The sequence below is a fragment of the Pollachius pollachius genome, assembly GCF_949987615.1.
Source record: "Pollachius pollachius genome assembly, chromosome: 3".
Taxonomy (NCBI): domain Eukaryota; kingdom Metazoa; phylum Chordata; class Actinopteri; order Gadiformes; family Gadidae; genus Pollachius; species Pollachius pollachius.
In genome coordinates, this window is record NC_136936.1 from 48,993,898 (window position 1) to 49,016,168 (window position 22,271).

The window sequence follows — 22,271 nt, forward strand, 5'->3', positions numbered from 1 at the left end:
CCCGAACCTATTTTAGACAGCTTCCAGGACAGTCCTGGCGCGGGAAATTTTCTGCTCTTTCAAGACACAGACGTCTGCAGGAGTTGCATTGTGGTGTTCTGCTCCTCACTCTTATCTGCTCACTTTGAGAAGCTGTGCATCAACATGCCTTCCACTCGTTCTATGGTAAGAACATTTTAAATATACTTAATTTCGCTTATTTGACTGTTGAATTGATCTACATTTGAATTTGCATTTTGGTCGTTAAACAGGGTTTAAAAAGGAATAACTTCAATGCGAGTGGTATTCATTTAGACATTAAGTTAGGTAGCCAAGCTTAAAAAGTTAGTTTTCAACGCTCACAAAGCGTAGATGTTAAATCATGCATGGAAAATTATATGCGAAATGATGTATTGATTTTTTTAACTGCTTAAAGCAACTTAACAAAGTCATTTGTCGAATGTATTGTTCTGGATTCGCTCTCCCGTTCCATGTGAAACAACTTATGTGGTTGTGAATAGTTCAATAATAATAATGATTTTATAAGGTTGTAATTGCACTTTGAAGCGTGTTATTGTTACAGTAGCATTCTTATTATAGTGTCATACACTTCCATGGGCGCCACATGAGCATTTAACTTCCGTGTGTGTGCACTGCATTAGATTTGACCACATGCTTCTCTCAGTGCTCTCCCGTCTCACCGATACGCCCTTAACCTGCTATTTATTAGTTATCACATGTGCATGGTGCGTGTTTCTCATTCCGTGTTTTATTGTAGAGGTCTGCGGCCCAGCCCCCGTCCAGCAGGATGAGTCTGAGGAGCTTCCGCAGCGTTTCCATGTCGTCCTGCTCCTCCTCTTCTGCCTCCGCCTCCGATGATAGCTGTGACAGCTTCGGATCCGATGGAGGTTTCGCAAGCACGGTAAAAGCGACCCTCAAGCCGCTTCAGTTAAAGTGTAAAGGACATTCACGAACCAAGGTGTAACCATTTTAAACTCCCATGTTCCAGAGGTCCAACCTGAGACCGGCGAAGAGGATGACCCCGCCAAAGGTGTTCAAGTCCCACACTGAGGAGGCGTGCAGCGCCTTCGAGACCGCCATCAGCACCAGCATGGGAGCCATGGTACGTTCCCCCATCACCCCTCATTTTATATCGGCCGTTTTTCAGCTCAGGAGGAAGAGCGGGTTGGCTGGGAACCGGAAGGTTGCTAGTTCTATCCCGGCTCCTCCTAGCTGCGTGTCGAGGTCCCATGAGCAAGGCACCTCACCCTTTACTGCTCCACTGTCGCCCTGCATGGTTGACACAGCCGTCGGTGCGTGAATGGGTGAATGTTGGGCAATGTTCTAAAGCGCTTTGAGCGACCACTGGTTAGAATAACTTGTATAAATGCAGTCCATTTACCATTTATATCTTAAAAGAAAACTGTGGCTGTATTTTAACGCGAGTGGCTTCTCCGGTTTCCCAGAACGTCCAGTCGGAACCGCGGAGGGCGGCTCGCAAGGCCACGCCCCTCAAGGTTGCCATGGTGTTCCCGGCCCGGAAGACCGCCTCCAAGAGAGCAGCCCCGGAGCCGCTGGCCGGCGGGAAGGAGGAGGAGGAGGAGGAGGAGGGGGGGGAGAGCTTCCTGGACAAACGGGCCATCAACATCAAGGAGAACAAGGAGATGGTGCGAGAACTCCTGCCGGTTTACCGTTTATCCGTAGAGATGCTCAGGCATGACTAGAGGAGCCGGAGCTTGTGTTTTGATCCGCCGGTTCTCATCTCTTTTCAGCTCGCCAAGCTAATGGCGGAGATAAACAAAGTGCCCGGTCTGTTTCCCCGGAGAATGGCCATGTCCCTCCCGTTAACGGTAAGAGCAGAAGACCACCTTGACCGCCTGTCGATGATTCAACTCACATCAAAGTCAAAGTGAACTTTACTGACTAGCAGAACATGCAACAAGTAATTACACAGGATCGAAATTACTCCAAATGTGCAAGTGATATTTTTACCACACAAACATTTAACATAAAAGTACACAAAGACAACAACAAGTAAACACAACGTATACAGACTGACATTGGGCATATACATTATAAAGAGTAGAATATTCATAGTGTTTTGAGGTATGTTATTGAGGTGCAATACTAAAAGTGCAATATAGAAAGACCACAATCGCAGCATGGAGATACGTAAACATGTATGTTATCGTGCACATCAGAGCAGAGTGTGTAGCTGAGTTGCTACTAGGGCGCCTTTTTTGGCTGTTGAATCTCACCCTCTCTTCTCTATTTCAGCCCCGGCGTGCACACAGAGCCCCGGGGTCCCGCTGGAGACAGCAGGGATCGTCCCGGCCCCAGACCCGCTCCAGGGCCCGGGCGGATGGGCCCTCGCCCCCCACCCCCGACAACAATGAGGAGGACGAGGACGACGAAGAGGAGCAGGACCCCCTCAATCTGGTGCGCCGCAGCCGCTACTACGAGCCGGTACGTACCGCGGCCGTTTTGGTTTTATTCAACCAGGCGAGCTCGTTCAGAACCACGGCTTGTTTACAATGCCGGCCTGGGGAGGGACAGCAGCCGCAGGAGGGGAAGAGGGCTGGGACCTGGAACGGTTATGAATAGAATTAATAATAAACGGGATTTATATAGCGATTTTCTAGGACTCAAAGTCGCCTTACACTGCGGGGCGGTGGTGGCAAAACAAACAACACACATACAGCACTGACAGTAGAGAAAAGATGGGTCTTGAGGCGGGATGGGAAACCTGGGAGGGACTCAGAGTCTCTGAATTTCACTGGTTTTACTGAAGACACCAGCAACACCTTAAGAACAAGCACAGGCATGAAAACACACGCATTAACGACAGGAGACATGCGTGGAAAACATAATCGCGGGGAGACGGGGGCGAACCGCACCAGCCGTGTGCCAACACGTCCGACACGCGAAGCGCACCTTTTTGGTAACCATGATAACCAACGACGTGCCCCGGCCGTGTTCCAGGCCCCGGCGCGCCGGTCGCTGTACTCGGGGTCGCTGACGACCGCCCACTTGGTGCGGCCCGTGGAGGACGTCACGGAGACGGAGCTGAACCGCATCTGCACCAACGTGAAGGAGAAGGTCTACAGCAGCTCCACCGTGAGTCTCCACCCGCTCTCCCTCTCTCTCACACGATGTGGTCTTTGCTTTATACAGTGTTGTTAAGAAAAGCTATGAAAAATGAAAATCGACCAATTTGCCTAAGGAATGAGATCAAGGGACCTCAAACAACTTGTGCAAAGAAAATACGATTTTATTTTCGTGCAACCCTAAAAAAAAAAAGAAAGAAAAGTTGATCGTTTTCCAGGTTCTCATGGTTTGTCCGCGTTTCTCGTCCAGGGAACCACGTGCCACCAGTGTCGTCAGAAGACGACCGACAGCAAGACCTGCTGCCGTAACCCAGAATGTGTGGGGGTGAGGGGGCAGTTCTGCGGCCCCTGTTTGAGGAACCGATACGGGGAGGAGGTCCGAGCGGCCCTGCTGGACTCGGTGAGTCTGGAGAGCAGGACAGCGTGCCGGGCAGTTTGGTCGAGTCCCAGGGGAAACGTTCCGGGTTCATAAAGTGTGATGGGTTCAGGCCAGCGTGGGCCTTCTCGAAGCTAGGCGCCGCGAGCATCAGGATCCTCCGCTGTAGCATCCGGATGTTGTACGTCCTGTCACTTAAAAACCGTACTTAGCACTGTGTAGCGTCTTATCCGAGCTGTCTTTGCTGTATACCGGGAATGGGTTGACCTAGCGATTGTTGTTGCTTGGCACTTGTTTCTACCCCTGTCCTTAATGTACCGACAGCGATACATTAGGGCTGGGCGATTAATCAAATTTTGATCGCGATTTTGATTTTAGCGTCAAACGATTTTATTTTATTTTTTTTATGTTTTACAGAAAGGGCAGAACAGCTGGATACATATCTGTTCATCATTTTAGATTGTAACATTTCCTTTTTGACCAGCTTGTTTATTTTTTTAAGGCGAAATTTAAATTTCTCAGTTCCAAAAAAAAAATATCCGGAGAGACATGCTGAATAAATACAACATGTTTTCAAACTCAAAAATAATCGTTTGAATAATCGTGATTTCAATATTGACCAAAATAATCGTGATTATGATTTTCCCCATAATCGATACCTTGTTGTTTCTTCTTCTGACGAATGTACTTATTGTGAGTCGCTTTGGATCAAAGCGTCTGCCAGATGCCCTGACTGTAAATGAAGCTAACGGAGCGCTCGCTGCCCCCTTCTGCTCAGGAGTGGCAGTGTCCGCCCTGCCGAGGGATCTGCAACTGCAGCTTCTGCCGGGCAAGGGAGGGCCGCTGTGCCACCGGCGTGCTGGTGTACCTGGCCCAGTTCCACGGCTACGACAACGCCCACGCCTACCTGAAAAGGTAAAGCCGCCGCCCGGTCCACTCTCATCCACGTCTGTCCTTAACTAGAGTGGTTCCGATTCCGGCACCAATACCAGTATCGGAAAGTCCTCCGATGCTGTATTGAGTGTCGGCGAGAACGCAAGCCTATGCCCCGATGGGAAATGATAATAATCTCCGACCTACGTGCGTTAGAGCTGCAAAGTCTGAAAAATATTGACGCTCACACTAAACTAGAAGTACACAAATGTCTTATTATAAAATATCTAGAAAGAAAAATAATAGAAGTGGCCTGTACTGGACTATACATTGCTGTCCTCCTAAGAGAACCCTTCAATAAGAATAAGTACCATAAGTAGTTGCAATGCTAAATGCTTCATCGGTGTATATACTCGGTTTCGGCCGATACTCCAGTTGAGGAATCGTAATCGGTATCGGGAAGGAAAAATTGTATCTGAACATCTCCGGTCTAAACCCAGTGCATGTGTGAGTGTTAACGTGGGTCCTCTGTTGTTCTGTGTGCGTTTGCAGCCTGAAGAAGAAGCTGGAGAAGGACTCTGAGTAGACCCATGGGTTTCCTGCTCCCTGCGTGGCTGACATGTCCTCAACCCACTGGTTATCCCTCCAAGGCAGTACTTAGGCCAACACGCTTATGTTGCGCGTCAAAGCAGTTTCAAGTGCTGCGGCCGGGTCTGCTTGTTCGTTCCTTGAGTGTTGCATATTTCGTTCCCTTGTGTTCTGTTGATGTCACAACTCTTTATAGAGGCCCCCGGCCGACGCAAACAAGCTTTTTCGGAGAGGTATAATTCCTTGAGCTTTGTTGGCAAAGCGTCTTGCCAGAGTTCGCAGATTGCGGAAGCCAAGCTGATTTTTATGCTTGCTTTTTGTAAATCGCTACTGTAAACTGCCCCTACGCACTAATTGCATTACTCGACAATTCCAAATAGCGGGCATCTTTTCAGTTTCAGTGTCTGCCGTTGTTGTTTCCCCGAGATCAGTTCATTTCTTTACATTGTTTTAAATGTAACACATTGGACACAGGCGGATTGGCCTCCATTCAAATGCTCCATATGCCTTTTCTTTTTTATAAACAGGAAGCGTCATTATGCTGTGTCTCATTCTTTCCCCCTTGTCTGTGGAGTTGAACAGCTTGTATTTCCTCTCGCCCTGAGATCAAACCCGTTCAATGTCAAATAGTCCTTGTTGGACGGCCGTTGTGCCGGCAATGCCAGTGAACTAGAGAAGGACATACGCACTTGGCTCCGTCTCCTACTGTGATATACTGTGGTACCTAGTTAAATATCCTTCATTAGATAACTGTCACTAATGGTGTGGAAACAATTAGCAGAGTCTAATGGGGATCCCATACCTGTAAATCATTTTGTCCTATTAAAGAACATTCCTGCTCATCTCTCCATCTTTTTTTTTCTCCCATCGTTTCTTGGGATGCTTCAGCGTTCAGTCTGAAAGGTTTTCAAGTGGCACTCATGTGGCAAAAGACCTATGGGCTTTATTTTCTGTTCAGAAGTGTGATAATGACACAGAATTAGCTGTGGACGGTTCACAGCCCTGAGACGCACTAGGTTTGACCCGTCTTCTTCCGCATGCGTCATAACACTTACAGCTTTTCTTGGATTTATCACCCATACGGCGGAGGCTTTCTAAATTTAGATATAGGACATATCCCTGCTTCTTATTTGAGATTAAGCTGTTATGTTGTGCTTTTAGTTATGAATGCATATGCTTTTGATGAACACATCACGCTTGTGATTCGTTTTTGTATTTACATTTAAATTTAGGGCATTTAGCAATGGTTAATGCACACATTGACACACCGGCGGCGGGGTCAACCATGCAAGGCCAGCTCGTCAGGAGCAGTTAGGGTTAAGTGTCTTGCTCAGGGACACAGCGACACTCGAGGAGCTGGGGATTGAACTAGCAACCTACCGGTTACAAGTCAACCTGCTCTGCCTCCTGAACTAAACCGACCCCAGTTTTAATTAGTGATATTTACTGACGGCCAAACAACATAATCTGTCGGTTGAGTTGAACTGCATCAGCGGTGTGATATAGTGAGACATTCTGACGTTTTTATTTTCCTTTAGTTCCCCGTTTGAATCCAATGACTGTTGAATGGACTTGTGCATTCAGAAGTAAATCTCTGCTTAATGTTTAATGGTAGTTCACTCAAGCAGTCAGTCAACACTAGTCAATCATTACGCTTTGCTTGACTGATTGGAAATTGTTGTTCTGATTAGCAAACCCATAAAATTACTTTTTCTCCAAGTGTTTTTCTCTCTTCCATCACCCTTCATAACCCCTTTAGATGAAGAGAAACTTGCATTTCACAATATTCATGCCTGATGGGATTCGTCATAAATTATCCCAAACCGCCTCCACGAAACAATATGAAAACAGCTCGCCAAAAAGAGCCCAATATAATTATTCTAAAGATTGAAACAAATGATTAGTATGCAAGTATAAAGTGGCATCCGACAACGTTTTACATTTGTGCATATATTGTTACATACTCGGCCTCAAAATGTCTGGATTATGTTGTCTAAGGTTATACAAATAATTCGATATTGAAACATATATGTATATGAATGTTATTCCGAGATTAGATTTTCTTTTTCCGTCCCCAAAAAGGAACATTTCAAAAACTATTATTAGCATAATAAAGATGCACTTGAAAATAGCGCTACTGTATTAAACACCAATGATCATCCACTTTGGGGTGATGAATATTTAGGGGAAATAATTGTTTACGACGCTCAAGCATTCGGCTGATCTGGTAATCAGGCTATGAAATACAATATTTATTCATTAGAGCAGATTTAATGAGGCCTTGCGGCGCTAATTATGAAAACCAGTGTAGCAGTAAATGAGTAGCATGCAGTGTCGGGGGTGGGGGGGGGGTGGGGGGGGGGGGGGGGGGGGGTACCTGTAAAGAGGCTCTGTCGGGGGGGGGGGGGGGGGGGGGTTGAAGTGCCCTGAGTGCCTTGCCACACTGAGCAGCACCACCGATACACGAGACCGGCCCACCCGGCCCTCCCACCCATACATCACCGGACCTATTGACAGACCACAGATGCCCCCCTACCCGGCCCCCCCATGGTCTGAGTCCTCTGGTTAGACCACACTATAAAGGCCACGATGGTCCCAGTTAGGATTCAGTCATTCAGCTGATGCTTGTCTCCAAGGCAACTTGCGCTGAAGTGTATTCATTTGTTTCGACGTTTTGGAGCAGGTATTGCCTCTTAGTGTGCCGTGGTCCAGCACGCCTCCACTCAGAATGCACACACTTGGGGTCAATCCCAAGAGCCTTTTGGATGCTGGGAGGCACCCCAACCCCTAGACTGTCCCACTATAGAGCTGGGTTTTTTTCCAGCACACAGCAGGCTAAACTCATCCCATCTCTGCAGGGATTCTATGGAGAGGCACTCTGCAGTGGTTTTGAATTCTTATTTTAACAAGAGGTATTGGGAGTTATATTGCAGGCCAAGGTCCATGTGCAGTAGGATCTTATGTGTCCGGGTCCGTGTGCAGTACAATCTCACTGTTCCAGGTTTGTACAGTAGGACCTCACGGGTCCAGGTACAGTAGCATCTCACTGTTCCAGGTTCGTAGGACGGTAGGATCTCACTTGTCCAGGTTTGTACGGTAACATGCGGCTGTAGGGTTTTGATTGAGCGATATTTTACTTGAGGCCACAGGGGGGTTGGTAGGCAGTTAATTTGTGTCCTGCCGGTCCACAGTGGAGCTGTAGCAACAGATGAAAAGCCGCCGTTACTATGGGCACTGCAGTCGCAATGCGGCTCAAAATCAACTGATTAATTATAATTTACCCCAAGAATTTGACAGATCTTTGCAATGAACCAGCTTGCTGCTTATTAATAACAACCTTGCGATGTGGCTGCGGTTAAGGAAAGAAAGAATCAAGGTTTCTAATATCTAAAGTATCCAACCAAACATGTAATTATTGATAAATACAATAACATAATAGCCCGGAATCATGTTGCTATCCAAGATTCAACTCACATCACAGCAACCATTTAAAAAATGGAGCCAAATAACAACATTTCCTCGGAGGAGAGCGGGAGACAGCTCCTTCACTTCAGGGTGTTTTTGTCCCCGTCTCCCCGAAAGACAAGTTTCCAGATAGCGTCTACCTGGAAGCTGACCCTCGGGTCCGGGAAAGTGAAGTGAAGAGAGTGCTGCTAAATGGCGGTGGCAGGGTCCGCGGCTGGCAGCAGTCACATGTGACATGTTTCTGTCCTCATGTTCTCCCCGGGCCGCTGATTGAAACAGCAGTTTGTATCCAGGTGTCAGGGACATTATCAAACAAAAAACCAGAGCGAATAGGGAGAGGGGGAGAGAGGAAGGGGGAGGAGAGAGGGGAGAGAGAGAGAAGATGGAGAGGGCATGAGAGACGGGGGGAGAGAGGGGGGGGGGGGTAGAGAGAGAGAGGGGGGAGAGAGGGACAGGGGAAGAGAGAGAGCAGGAAAGTGAGGAGAGAGAGAGAGAGAGCAGAGAGAGAGAGAGAGAGAGAGCAAGCGTGTGTGTGAGAGAGAGCAGGAGAGAGAGAGAGAGAGAGAGAGAGAGAGAGAAAGTGGGAGAGAGAGGGCCGCTTGCAGTTGCTCCATCTCAGAGGAAATTGCCAACTCACCCTAACAAAGGAAAGCATAAGTGCACTTGCTGCTGCCTTCAAGGAGAGGGTGATAAGATGACATTATAAATAGAGAATCGTTCACGGAGGTGGAGAGGTAGGCAGGAGCCTGAACTTGACAATATTTTTTGTATGTGTACTTCTTACAAAGCCTTTGTGGATGTATCTACGCCAAATCTGTACTTAAAATATTTGAAGACAAAGCGATTTACATTGTTTTTTTATTTGTATTTGAGGTAGATAAGGTTCATCCTCACATCTTTACTCAATTTACAGTTTGTTTAAATCGTATGTAAGGGGGGTCGAGGGTCGAGATAGGCTACATACTACCACTGAAATATAGGGCTCCGATAACATCATTACAGGAGGCATATGAACATAAATAAGTGTACACATACCACGATATTCTGTTCAAAGCGATACACATACAACGTGTGATACCATGTGAAAACCTACGTTTAGATCACAAACATGAACGGCATGAAATTAACGAATAACATATCTGCGTTTGCCATGTGTTGTCTGTGTGTATGTCTCTATACGTCTCAGCCACAGCCTGCAGGCCTCAGCCTGTGAGTCGGTTCTCTCAGCTGCTGGGCCACAAAACATTGTTCCCCTCATCGCCTGAAGGGGGAGCTCTAATACAGGCGACTCTGCCTGTCAGCCTTCACGCTTATGGTCTGGCTTCAACTTTCAACAAGTCTTCGGTATTCTTCAAGTTGGAGGTAGAACAACATGATATTATTCTCTAGCAGTTCATATGTATGCATGGGCTTTGTAAAAAAGGCCTTGTCGCCCGCTGCTTTTAAAGACTTATCAATCGGCGAGTTACATTGTGCTGCGTGTTGCGATCCTTCAAATTAAAAGCCCCCAAAGAGTCTACGAGCACTCTTTAGCTCCGCGGAGGAAGGGAGGGGGGTAATTATAACCAAGGGAATGCAGGGTTGTAATCTGTAAATCTAATCTTACCTTAAGTGAGTACTGGTACATTGGATTGATTTTATTGAGATCATACATTACAAATGGGGCATGGAAGAGACTTGAGATGGTGGCGCTCTTGTGCTTCATTAATTTTTACTTCATTAGCCCTCTGCTTAAGACCCTTCACCACGCAATTCATTGCTGGCCATGAATCCAGCCTTGGTGGCAGTGGACACCCATACAACTTTCAACACAGAGGGCAGACACACACACACGCACGCACACACACACACACACACACACACACACACACACACACACACACACACACACACACACACACACACACACACACACACACACACACACACACACACACACTGTGTAACACCGTCAAACCAAGCTGTTAAACATGCCATATGCATAACCTCAGCCCTGACTGGAATAAGAAGGGTGAGGCCTTCTTCCAGCAGGCCTCAGACACCATATACTGTTTGCGATAGTCTCTGTGATTGTAGAATTCAATTATGGTCTGCACTTACAGGGACGTTTGAAGGATGGACTTACTTAAAACATATGTATTTGTCTAGGTTACTTAAATAGGCAAATGATTTAGCTTCAGTGTTTGGGGTGTAAAAATGTCTTAGGTAGCCTGTTTAGGACTTCTAACTCTTCAAACAAAACATGAAAGACAAAAAGGCTTTATGCTTAATTAGCTAAATCTGCCCATTAAAGGCTCGTATAAACATTGCCTGTAGGAATTAATCTTGTGGTAAACGTCAACTTCTCTAAAAGGTAATTAACCACATTGTTGTCAGAGGCTCCTGCTGTATTTGGGAAGGAAAGCTAACTAGGTTAACTCTGGTTTAGAAAGGCATTCCCATGGATCGTTACACGATGTGTTTTTACCACACACACTGGAAGAACGTTGCCATCATTCCAGTTGGCTGTCACAAACAATATCACCACAGTTGACAATAGAGAGCCGAAACATTCGTGGTAGCTTCTCAGAGCACGAATTAATGGGGGCAAAAGAAAAACAGCTCTCAGACAATTAGCACCAAAAGACCACTCTATAATCTTAAGATTATTTTCACCACTTCAAAGCGGCACACATGGTTCGGGTTATTGTGGTGGAGGCTGGAGTGGATTTGTTTGGCCCAGGCTAATCTGCATTTCCTTTAACATGCCTTTCTTCTGTTCCCAAATGTCAGCGCTGATCAACCACAGCTGGCAGCAGCCCACGGTGTGTGTCATCCCAGTTACAGCATCCTCCAGCTCCCAGTTCCCAGGGGGAGAGACGCTGGTGTCTGAGCGCTCGCTGTGCTGTTGGCTTATCTCCTTACGGTACCGTAAAGATCCTTCATGCTAGCTGCTCCCCCCCCCCCCCCCTCTCTCTCTCTCTCTCTCTCTGACTCTCTCTCTCTCTCTCTCTCTCTCTCTCTCTCTCTCTCTCTCTCTCTCTCTCTCTCTCTCTCTCTCTGTATCTCTCTCTATCTCTCTCTCCATCTCAATGGATACGTTGTAGAGTACCAAAGCATATTTCGTTTTTTTCATTCAGGTTTTTGTTCCTAAACGTTTAACACCTTTGGACTTGTGTTTACATTCTAGGAAAGGTGAGAGGCTCGTAGATTAGATTAGGCTACCTGAGTTCATTTGTTGTTGCTAATGTAAAACGCAGGGATTTATTTTACTCAATCCAACATGGAGGCCTGACTGTCAATGGTTTTTAATAGAGCAGCTCTAAATAGTCATCAAACCCAATCCAGCTAAATATATATTTAGACGCATGTTTTGACCCCATAACGGATGGACGGGTTTGTGTGTCTTATCCTGTTGTACTTGAATCACCTAAGGACCCTCTGCCTAGTCCCTCAGGACTCAGCAACCAGAGCAATCGTTTCAGATATTTAACAAAAATATCCCAAAGCTATGTTCATTTAAATAACACATTAGTTTTTTTTGTTCTTGGAAGAAGAAGAAGAAGAAGAAGAAGAAAAAGAAGAAGGGGGGTGGGGGGGGAGGAGAAGGAGAAGGAAAAAAACTGTAATTGCAAAATATGAAATTTGAGCCCGGAGCAGACTGCTTAAGCAAACATGCATTGGCTGGTTGGGCTTAGTCACAGAGGAAATGTCTGGCGCACAGATTAAATTTGTTCTCTCTGGAGTCAAAGGCTCGAAAACAATTAAGTGTCTGCCGAACATTTCACTCTGTGCCACTTGACACAGTTTTTCACATCACTGGGGCAATTGTCTGCAGAGAGGAACACGACAAAGTCATAATTTCCAATGTCCTACGTGACAGCATTGTCACTTTCTTTCAGCTTTTCCCGAACAATTCAATTAAACCTCTAATAGAGACAATAAACATAATGGCGTGTATCTTCCTGTGCCGCTCTCCTGTCAGAGCGCGGGTAGACAAGACGTAGGCGTACGTACACACCGCTACCCCTAGACGTCCCTCGACACCCCCCCCCCCCCAATCCCCGTCCCTTCAAAGACCCCCCACCCCCCCCTGATCCAGACTCGTGACGGCTGTGTCTCTCTTTCAAAACAAGGTGAAGTTCAGCAAAGTTTCCGTGCAGACATGATCAAACAGTCCCATCAGTAATGGTGATGGGTGACAGGGCCAGTGAATACAGATCGGCTTTAATTGTGCCGGGTCTTGCTGCCTCTGTCTGTCAATCTGGGCCTTTGAATTGGGAGGGGGGGGTGAAATTTGCTCCGTTCATTCTGTTAAATGATGTATCCAATTAAATGCAGCAGAATTCATGATCTTCAGTCAAGGTTAAATGAAAGCAGTTACTGGTGTCGCTAAGGTGATTAAATGCCGGCGAGATCGGGCACATTTAGCACAAAAAAAATGTAAATCTGAGGTGAAGCAGGTATCGTAATTCATTATCTAGTACATCAATGCCCGGTACCTTTTTTCCTCTAATCACCATATTCATTTATAAATTCCACCAGATTATTTTTTTTGGGGTGTAATTAAAAGGCAACTTCGATCCACAAAAGATATGTTTTGCATAACTTTATGAACAGCATAGTCACTTTTAAGAGAAAGTTCACCTCATGTGTGCCTCTTGTTGAAGACATAGCAGGACTCTCAGGGGAGAAAATAAATGTATCTGTTGGTACGCTGGTATCTTCCACACCAGCACATTTGCCCCATGATTGATTGAAGGCCAAAGACCACACACACACACACACACACACACACACACACACACACACACACACACACACACACACACACACACACACACACACACACACACACACACACAACCACACACAACCACACATGGCCGGGCTGTTGACAGTTGTCTAAAATGAAGAAGTATCCAACGGGAGGGAAATTAATCTAACTCTCTTAAGATGAATGGTGCGGCCGGTTATTAATGATTATATAATATGCTTCGGCTGCTTGTGTGTGGAGAAGTTCTCGTCGTCACGGTGATAAATGTAGCGACGGCGTCGGGGAGCGTGTTGACTAATGAGTAACGTCGGGGGGTGGGGGGGAATCTGATCCCAGTGCCCTCTGGGAAAAGACTCAGCGGTGTCTGGATTTCATACACCGCCTGACGTTAATACCTCATAGTCCACCAGTCAAGCTGCTTGTTAGAAGATGTGTTCTCCGCTGCCTCCTGTCTCTGCCGAGTCTTAAGGGCCATCTTCCCTCTGACGACGCCGGTCTTCCGGGCGTCTGGCTCATTGTCAACCTGCGGGTTTACGTGAGGTTTAACTGGCTTCAGTCGCCGTCACGTCCAGAGTTCCCTGCTGGGATGAATAATCAGGGAAGTGAGCGTCGACAGTGGTGATGGGAAAGTCACTTCATGACATTTGAGCGAGCAGGAAGGAAGCAATTGGAACCAGGAGGGTTCGCAGTGAACTGACCCTGCGTTTGAATATGTTCTGTCACTATAGATTCTATTATTCTAGTATTAGGTGAGTCGAATTTGACCCAGCGTGAGAAAAGAATATTATAAGTAAAGGTCATATGATTGGACTGTGATGGAGGAACGTGCCCTCACACCGCAGCGTTGACTCCCATTGTAGAGCCACAGCATGCTGGGAGACTGGGACTCTCACCCCCAGTCTGCTGGAACAGATTCAAGTCTGGTTTGAGTTCACGTTCGCTCGCAGCACACCAACACACCCGGGTGAAACGGGGACGTTTCTGAGGAGCGTTTGTGGCGTCCCTCGAGGGTCCACCAGGAAATAAATAAGACTGAGGATCACACACACCGGCCCCCCGGATCGGCACGCCGTCCCACGGTGACGGGGATAGCGGCGCTCCGGAAGGGAAGCACAACAGAGGCATCGGTCCCGTTTAAACAAGTCGGAGGAAAGTAGGAAAATAAATAAAGCCCCCGGCAGTCATTTTTGGTTAACGTATTCAATTAGCCGGGGTCCCTCTCTAGAGAACTCCGGCGCTGGCTGGGATGAGGAGAGAGGGAACGCCACCGCCCTGGGGATGAATACACAGAATGCGCCGGTTCTGACGCCCGTGATTGGAAATGTTCCTCAACAGGTCTCCAACTTAATTAAAGCGGATTCGTATCGCTTTCGGTTCACTTTCTTCCAGGATCTTTTTTTAGGGTGGTGGTGGTGGGGGTGGGGGGTGGGGGGGGGAGAGTACATAAGTCACATTGAAAACCTTTTCGGAGAAAAAAGTGTCCCCCCCCCCCCCCCCCCCCCCTCCCCATTTCTCATTGCATTTTGTTTACAGCAGCCATTCAGTGAAATCCACATTGGCTTTCTGCGGTAACTTCCACCACTGTCACCCCTGGCAAAGCAAATATGGGATGGGAGCGAGAAAGGGAAAAGCAGGAAAAAATGGCCAATTCAATCACGGACAATTATGTTATGAAACGAGAGGAATGCAACCGCCGGCAAGACTGAGTTGGTGGGGGGGGGGGGGGGGGGTAATCATCTGACAGTCATTACGGCTTCCATAATAGCATCATTTAATGGTATTCATATACAGTGCGAACCTATTGCGCTTGTTCACTGCAGCAAAGAAAGTCTGTGTTGAAAATAATCAATCCAAAACCTCGCAGAGGAAACCGTTAAGGGAAAATCAAATAAAAATCATACCATATTCATGCTATGCTTGCCTGCCGCAAGGTAGGGGCGCCATAGGAAATTCATCTAATTATCTAAAACGTGTCTGCCGAGAATCTGTTTAATATTCCTTTGTATCCCACCCTTCCACCTTTTTCCCCTTCCCAATCTCATTGTGCGTCAGAACTTGTGGCAGAATCTTCCCCTATCTATTAAAATCAATGTCTCATTATCGCCTACATCCACCCCTGGCTTCACGTTTTTTTTGCCCCTCTTGTAACAAATCAACTTAATCAAGCTCATTAAGTGTCATTATTAGCTATTTATTGTTATCTTTTTCAAAGGCCCTTCGACAGGCCGGGCCCCGCCCACCCCTGTCCCCCTCTGACATCCCGGGGCCCTCGCTTGTCACATGGCGCCTCCGCTGCTTTCTAATTGGCCCCCTTTGTATCCCCGCTCCCTCGTGAAAACAAAAGGCAGCCCGACGTCACTCAGAGCCTTCACCGGTCGCGCGTCCGCGTCGTCGGCAAACATCGGAAAAAGCGGCGTTAAGTTTAGCGCCTGTACCGATGTTCGTCCAAACAGAACCGTCGTGTTTGTACCAACGTAGCGGTTCTGTTTGAGCAACTCTTTGGCACTTTTCCGATAAATAAATTACGAAAAAGAGAGTGCACGTTACGTAAAGGCAAAATAAACCGTCAAAAAGTAGTCTCCCCAAAACTCTAAACACTGGAAGAAAAGCTGTGTTTGGGTGCCTCCGGGGTGGGGGGGGGAGAGTTATGGGAGCCTTTTGTGCGGGAGTCAAGCGATGCTTTGACACCGGGCTGGTTCCCGAGGGCCGCGTGGAGAATGGGTTCTTCACGGTTGTCGGGGTGATCGACCTGAAGACCCGGAAGTTTTCCTCTTCGGCGACACGCTCCGACGGGAGCAGAACAATAGGCCTGCTGCAGGGGGGAGACACGGGGTCAGGGAGGGGGGAGAGAAGGGAGGGAGGAAGTCACGGAGTCAGAAAGGGGGGAGGGGTAGAGAGTGGGAGGGAGGGGAGAGAAGGGAGTGGGATGGAGAGAGGGCTGAGAGGGAGGTAGAGGGGTAGAGAGAGGGAGGGAGGGGAGAGAAGGGGGTGGGAGGGAGAGAGGGCTGAGAGGGAGGTAGAGAGGTAGAGAGTGGGAGGGAGGGGAGAGAAGGGGGTGGGAGGGAGAGAGGGCTGAGAGGGAGGTAGAGGGGTAGAGAGTGGGAGGGAGGGGAGAGAAGGGGGTGGGAGGGAGAGAGGGAGGTAGAGGGCTGAGAGGGAGGTAGAGGGGTAGAGAGAGGGAGGGAGGGGAGAGAAGGGGGTGGGAGGGAGGTAGAGGGCTGAGAGGGAGGTAGAGGGGTAGAGAGAGAGAGGGAGGGAGGGGAGAGGGAGGGAGAGAAGGGGGTGGGAGGGAGAGAGGGAGGTAGAGGGGTAGAGGGGGGGGAGGGAGGGGGGAGGGAGAGAAGAGGGAGTGAGAGACAGGAGAGAAAGAGCGAAATAAAGAGAGACCGATTGTCTCTGACCCTTAAAAAGATAGTTATAAAGACGGAAGTAAAGACATTCATGGACTGTTAACCGCTTTATCAATTTACCCGTGGCACCTAACTGTACCATCAAAATACTTTGTTCTGTATTGTTTGTTTGTATGACTGCACTTGATAAGAAAATGATAACAAAAATCAAAAGTTCAAGAAAATATATGAAGACGGAAGTATAGAACTATTGTGATCCCATAGAAGGTAAGACTACATGACTATGGTGTATGCATGCTACCGTATTCCTAGTTTGCGATAATAAGTAAGTGAAGAGGTATAAAAAGTAAGAGTAAATAAAGCGGGCCTTGGGAGGTGCCTGAAGGGTGTCTCTCTTAACTTTGTCCCACGGCGAGAGAGTGATTAAGTTTGTCTCGTGGACACACTCGACTCGCTCCCCATTCAGACGAGATGCTAATCTCTGCACGGTTGGCTGGTGACAGAGCCTCCTGCCCTTCACGGAGCCCCTCCTCAGCTTTATCAAAGGGACGCAAACTGCCTGCTAATTACACCCGTTTCCCTCCGCATAAATTATCTCTCCCTTCCCCATTGTGACCGATCGCGGGCCGATTGTGGCGCGTCATGCCACCGAGCTGCCCCGAACTTCATACGCGGTTTACCCACAAACGCAGTTTTCGTTAAGGCGGAACGTGGACTCTAAGACGGGGACGGGTCAGTGAACATGGGGCACAAGGAGACTTCACCGCGGCAACGAGCCGACTTGGGCACAAGTCACTTGATTCATGGCGTTTAGGTTCCGGGTTTTTTTAATGTTGTGGTACAGCTTGAGTGACAGGTCTACCGCGGCGCGTTGTCACGGCGACATCGTCGAGATCCGCGTTGGTTCTTTTTTTTTTCATTACCAGAGCAATCAATACGGTGTAGATACGAACACGATTGAGCAGGTGCTCGTCACTTGTAAAAAAAAAATACCCTAAATATTTGTACACAACTTTCTTGTTGAGCCCAATATACAATTAGAACAATATAATTGGAAGGCTCTACAATGCGCAGGTTTGTTGTGGATGAATTCTATAAGTTATTCTCATCAAAGCCATCCTCTCCCTAATTACGTCGGCTCAAGTGATTTGGTGGAGAGAGAGAGGAGGGGGAAAAGAAATTGTTTGCGCCTAATTGCATTTCTATCTGGAAGGCAGAAATATGCAGAGTGAAAAAAAAAAGAAGCTAAAAAATAAAAAAATAAAACGTTATAGCAGCGTGAAGCTACTGCTAATTAGGGGGATATTTGCTTTGCGTTACCAAATAGCACGACGCCACGTAGCGCAATCCCACACAGTGTAATTTCTGTTCTAGAGAAAGTAATCCCACACAAACACAGATGTATACAGATAAACTCAGCGCGAGTGGTTTTAGCGTTATAATTTGTCTGCTCCTCTTACGCTGTATGATTATTTTTGTAGCGTTCATTCCATTACGGTCATTTTTGTTTCTTGTGTGTTATTATTACACCTATAGGTGATGGAGCAGACAGGGTGAGACACCACTGATAGGGTTAATAAGGAAAATCTGTGCGGAAAAAGGGGGGGGGAAAGAAAGAGCAGAAGAATGAGCCGGAATCATTTTAATTGCCTATGATACGACTATTGTGATGCATTTGAAAAGCATGTATTTTCAAATCAGCCCAATAGAAACGGAGCACGGCCATTTGCGTTCTCTCGGCGAGGGTCAATCCATAATAAGACTCAATTTTACGGCGGCGTTTTGAAAGTTTAATCAGACTTTAAAAGAGTCTCAGGCGATGCCCTTCTCCCCACGAAAAACACTTAAAAACCCTCTTTTGTGTGGCTTTTTTTCACCTGAACAATAAGAAATTACGCGCGCCGCCGTTGGGAGGGAGAAAAAGCAGGGAGAGAGAGAGGACAAAAAAAATATTTTTATAATGAATACCACATCCAGTGATTGCAAATAATTACGTTAAGCGGCTTATTTGGCTGGGGGTCGCGGGGGTGACTCCAGTGTAACTAATACAAGCACCTGACCCCTCACCCCCTGATGAGCTCTATTCACAGCGCCGCTGACCTGTGGCTTCTGCTGGCATCGCACACTCCACACACCACGAGGAGTCTGTTGTTAAAGTTTTCACAACGATTATGTTTCACATCCACACTCATCCTTCACACCTCCTCTCGCTCCCCCGCTCACTGGGGCTCTCTCTTACTCTCTCCCTCGCACTCTCTGGCTCTCTCTCTCTCTCCCCTTAGCCGTCTGTCTCTCTATCTCTTTCTCTCGACCCTTCTCTTGACCCCCTCTCGCTCTGTGTCTCCCTCTGATTCCCCCCTCTCTCTGTCTCTCTCTCCCTCCCTCCCTCTCATTCTCATCTCTCTCACCCAATCACTCTCCCTCTCTCTTTCTCTCCTTCCCCCTCTCATTCTCCTCTCTCCCCCTTTCTCTCTCTCTCGCTCTCCCCCCTCTCGCTCTCTCTCCCCCTTCTCTCGCTCTCACTCCCTCCCCCCCTCTCTCTCTCTCCCCCTCTCCTCTCACTCTCTCTCTCCACCCTCTCTCTCTCTCTCCCCCCTCTCCTCTCACTCTCTCTCCCTTTCCCCTCTCCCCCCCCTCTCTATCTCTCTCTCTCCCCCTCTCCTCTCTCTCTCTCCCCCTCTCTCCCCTCTCCTCTCTCTCTCTCTCTCTCTCTCTCTCTCTCTCTCTCTAATCAGGGATAACTGGTGTCGCCGTGTCTGTCCTCCTGCATGGAGGAGGAGGAGGAGGAGGAGGAGGAGGAGGAGGAGGAAGAAATGTGAGTCAGGAGCGAGCTCAGTTCACGCCATCCCTCATGCCGGTTGTGTATCAACCCCTTAATGATGTACACTGTGTGTCCGGGTTTGATTTCAAAGATACAATTTGTAATGCGTATCTCCCACAAAATTAAGGTTTGGATGATGCAAGTTATGTTTGAATCCATATTGAATTAACGACGTTGACGCCATCAATGAATCAGAAACGATAAACAATAACTTTTCCACATCCGATCCGGCATGTGTTTATCTTGTTTTAGGGTTAGGGTTTGTGTTATTGTTAGTGTTTGTAACGATGAGGAGGAAACGTTTCCTGGAGATGAATCAAAGTGTGGATCCTTTACAGTCCACATCAAACATGAACCGTGTGCTAAAAAAAAAACGTGATCTGTTTTCTTCGGCGCTGACCTTACCATCTGTGCCTGTGTCCGGTTACCACGCCGTTCGGATACAGACGGTAAACACAGCACCGCGCAGGCAAATTATCTGTGTTTTTTGGCCGACGATGAAAAAGAAAAATATAGAAATAATTGTACACATTGTCCCTGAATTTGAAAAGATATACCGGGGGAAATCAGGAAGAACAAACAGGATAGGTAAACAAGACTAAACATCAGCGCACTCTGATAATTACTTGAGGGTCTGTGGTGCTCTCTGATGGAACGTATCAGTGTCGCCATGCCTGGCGTTTGACCCGGGATGCTGAGGGAACCGCGGGCTGAAGGGGGGAAAGAGGAACCCGCCAACTCCCTGTCCGCTCGATCCTCTCCCTGAACACCTCGCCCAAAAGATGTGCTACAACAGAATCACCCCTACCTGCCCAACTTGAGCTCATTGTGAGAACGTGTATCTTGTTGGGGGAGAATGTGTGTTCGGATTTCTTGAGCAGTTGGGAGTTGTTGATAAACTCGCACCAGCCTGAACCTAGCACCTAATTTATGGCATTTTTCATTTACCAGCAGAACAGTTTTATTTTTCCAGTAAAAACGGTTGATTACACTTTCCGCAGAGATTTATCCCTTTTCTGAGGCAATCAGGTAATTGCAGATTATTTATAAACCATTTAACATGTTTCTCGTATTTAATTTTACTACGAGGAAGAATTGTTGCCTCTTGAATACATACACCGGCATCCGAGGGAAGACAGAAGCCCCGAACATGGACTCGCGTGGACCTTGCATAAATTAAAACCCCCGGGCAAGTATTCAGCGCGCTGTCATTAAAATAATGAACAGAACTAGATGGGTAAGACGGAACTGCAAGGCTGGAAAAGAAAGTAGCTTTATACTCTAGTTGATATTCAGCTCAGAGGCGACCCGGCTGAGAATCCGGCAGTTATTAGTTCCCCCCATAGAGGACCACTAGCGCAGCAGCATGCAATTAAACGGTCTCCATGCAGAATGAGCGCTGGGGTCAGCTTTAATGGGCGCTGAGCTCATAAAGGCTGGGGGGGGGGGGGGGGGGGTGAGAGATGGGGTGAGGGGGGGTGGCCGCGCTGTGTGGCGGCTCCAAAAGTGTCTCAAAGACAAGAGACAGGAGAGGCAAGCTGGTGACCATGCAGATCTGCACTGAAACTCTGTCATCCACCCACCAGTGGCCCCTTACCCACGCCGTCACCCAGCTCCACGCCGCCCCTGAAGTGGCTCAGGACCCGAGCTGGTGTTAAATGCCCACCGTGGCTGAGCGGGGTTTGTGAATCACGCGAGGGTGCAGAGAGTCAGCAGGTAATCACATAATGATACGAATGGAAATGAAACGTTTACGTAAGGTGACAGAAATACCCGGTGCTGTGGTTACTGTACAAAGGGCGTTATCGTCGATAGTTAGTCGCCCCTCTCCCACGCGTGTCTCCGAGTGTGGCAAACATGCACTTTTGCGTACGTTTTTTTCAATGTTCCGGTGATGTAAGCACATCGCCCGGCCTTGTGTAAACAATTACATAAGATTGAACGATAACATTTACAACTCGATGTTGATCAGTTAGCAATCGGCGATCGATATTTAAAATGCCATCATGGGGATGATATGCCAGATAAATTGGGTGATGGCTATGTTCAACTTCTACTCAACCAGATAACCCCTACGAGGATGACTAGCAGTCTAAATAAAGAAACCTAGCGAACACACAAGGTCGGAGGATACCAGCGCCGCCCCATCCACCCGGACAGTATACGTTCAAGGAACATCCCCACGGTAAACGTTATTACAAACAATATGCCACATACCGACGCTTCTGAAACCGTTTATCAGCTTGAAATGCTATTTCATGCATTAATACTTCATAAACTGCCCTCCCCCCTCTCACCTCCTCTCTCTCCCTCCCTCCCTCCCTCCCTCCCTCCCTCCCCTGAAACATTTCAGGACAAAAGCACTCCGATTTATGATTACCAGTCAACTAAATGGGCTCGCATGTTGGAGGCCCCGCGGTCTGCCCCCCTCCCGGGGCCCGGGGCCCCTGCCGTGACTGTCAGGGTAATGTGCGAGGGAAGGTGGAGGCAGCAGGTGGAGGAAACGTCTGGAGAGGTTGAGTGAGGAACGGCGCGATTTACGATTTTCAAGCGTTACAGAGTTTTCTCAGAGCTCCAGTCAATGTATTTTATTTATTCTAATGAAGAGCATTAGGGGGGCCAGAGTGCGCCGCTGTAGCCGCCGCCGCCGCCGCCGCCGCCGCGCGCGTGCCGGCTCGTTAATCACACTTTGCAGACACTCGCAAATCAAGTTCCAACAGCAAGCACTGAATCAAGGGCAATGAAGCACGCGCTCCTTCACAATTTATGATCTTTCAAATTGCATCTTTTCAACCATTAAATTGCAAGATACCATAAATTTTTATCCCCCCCCAGTCTCACTTCAGTCCTGGTATTGATTCCGTCGCGTGAAAGATAGAAAAGTTGTAAATTCATGGCAGTTGAGACTTTGAAATCAAGCCCTCGCCTCTGAACGGGGCGACTGAACGGCACGGAG

General features: G+C 47.7%; 1 protein-coding gene across 1 annotated transcript; it reads left to right on the top strand.

The window, feature by feature from the left end:
• The first annotated feature begins 99 nt into the window (after positions 1-99).
• Positions 100-5,756, top strand: cdca7a (cell division cycle associated 7a). The gene is made up of 10 exons (XM_079732531.1): positions 100-165; positions 758-901; positions 989-1,102; positions 1,446-1,646; positions 1,752-1,829; positions 2,257-2,445; positions 2,962-3,096; positions 3,337-3,486; positions 4,241-4,377; positions 4,888-5,756. The coding sequence occupies exons 1-10, from the start codon at positions 145-147 to the stop codon at positions 4,919-4,921; spliced, it is 1,203 nt and encodes a 400-aa protein (XP_079588657.1). The 5' UTR covers positions 100-144; the 3' UTR covers positions 4,922-5,756.
• Positions 5,757-22,271: the final 16,515 nt, after the last annotated feature.

Bases quoted from the DNA above. Each gene is read 5' to 3' on its own strand.
- cdca7a (XM_079732531.1), top strand. From the start codon at position 145: ATGCCTTCCACTCGTTCTATG. The intron at 902-988 runs GTAAAAGCGACC...CCCATGTTCCAG, and splicing joins ATGGAGGTTTCGCAAGCACG to AGGTCCAACCTGAGACCGGC. The intron at 1,830-2,256 runs GTAAGAGCAGAA...TCTCTATTTCAG, and splicing joins CCATGTCCCTCCCGTTAACG to CCCCGGCGTGCACACAGAGC.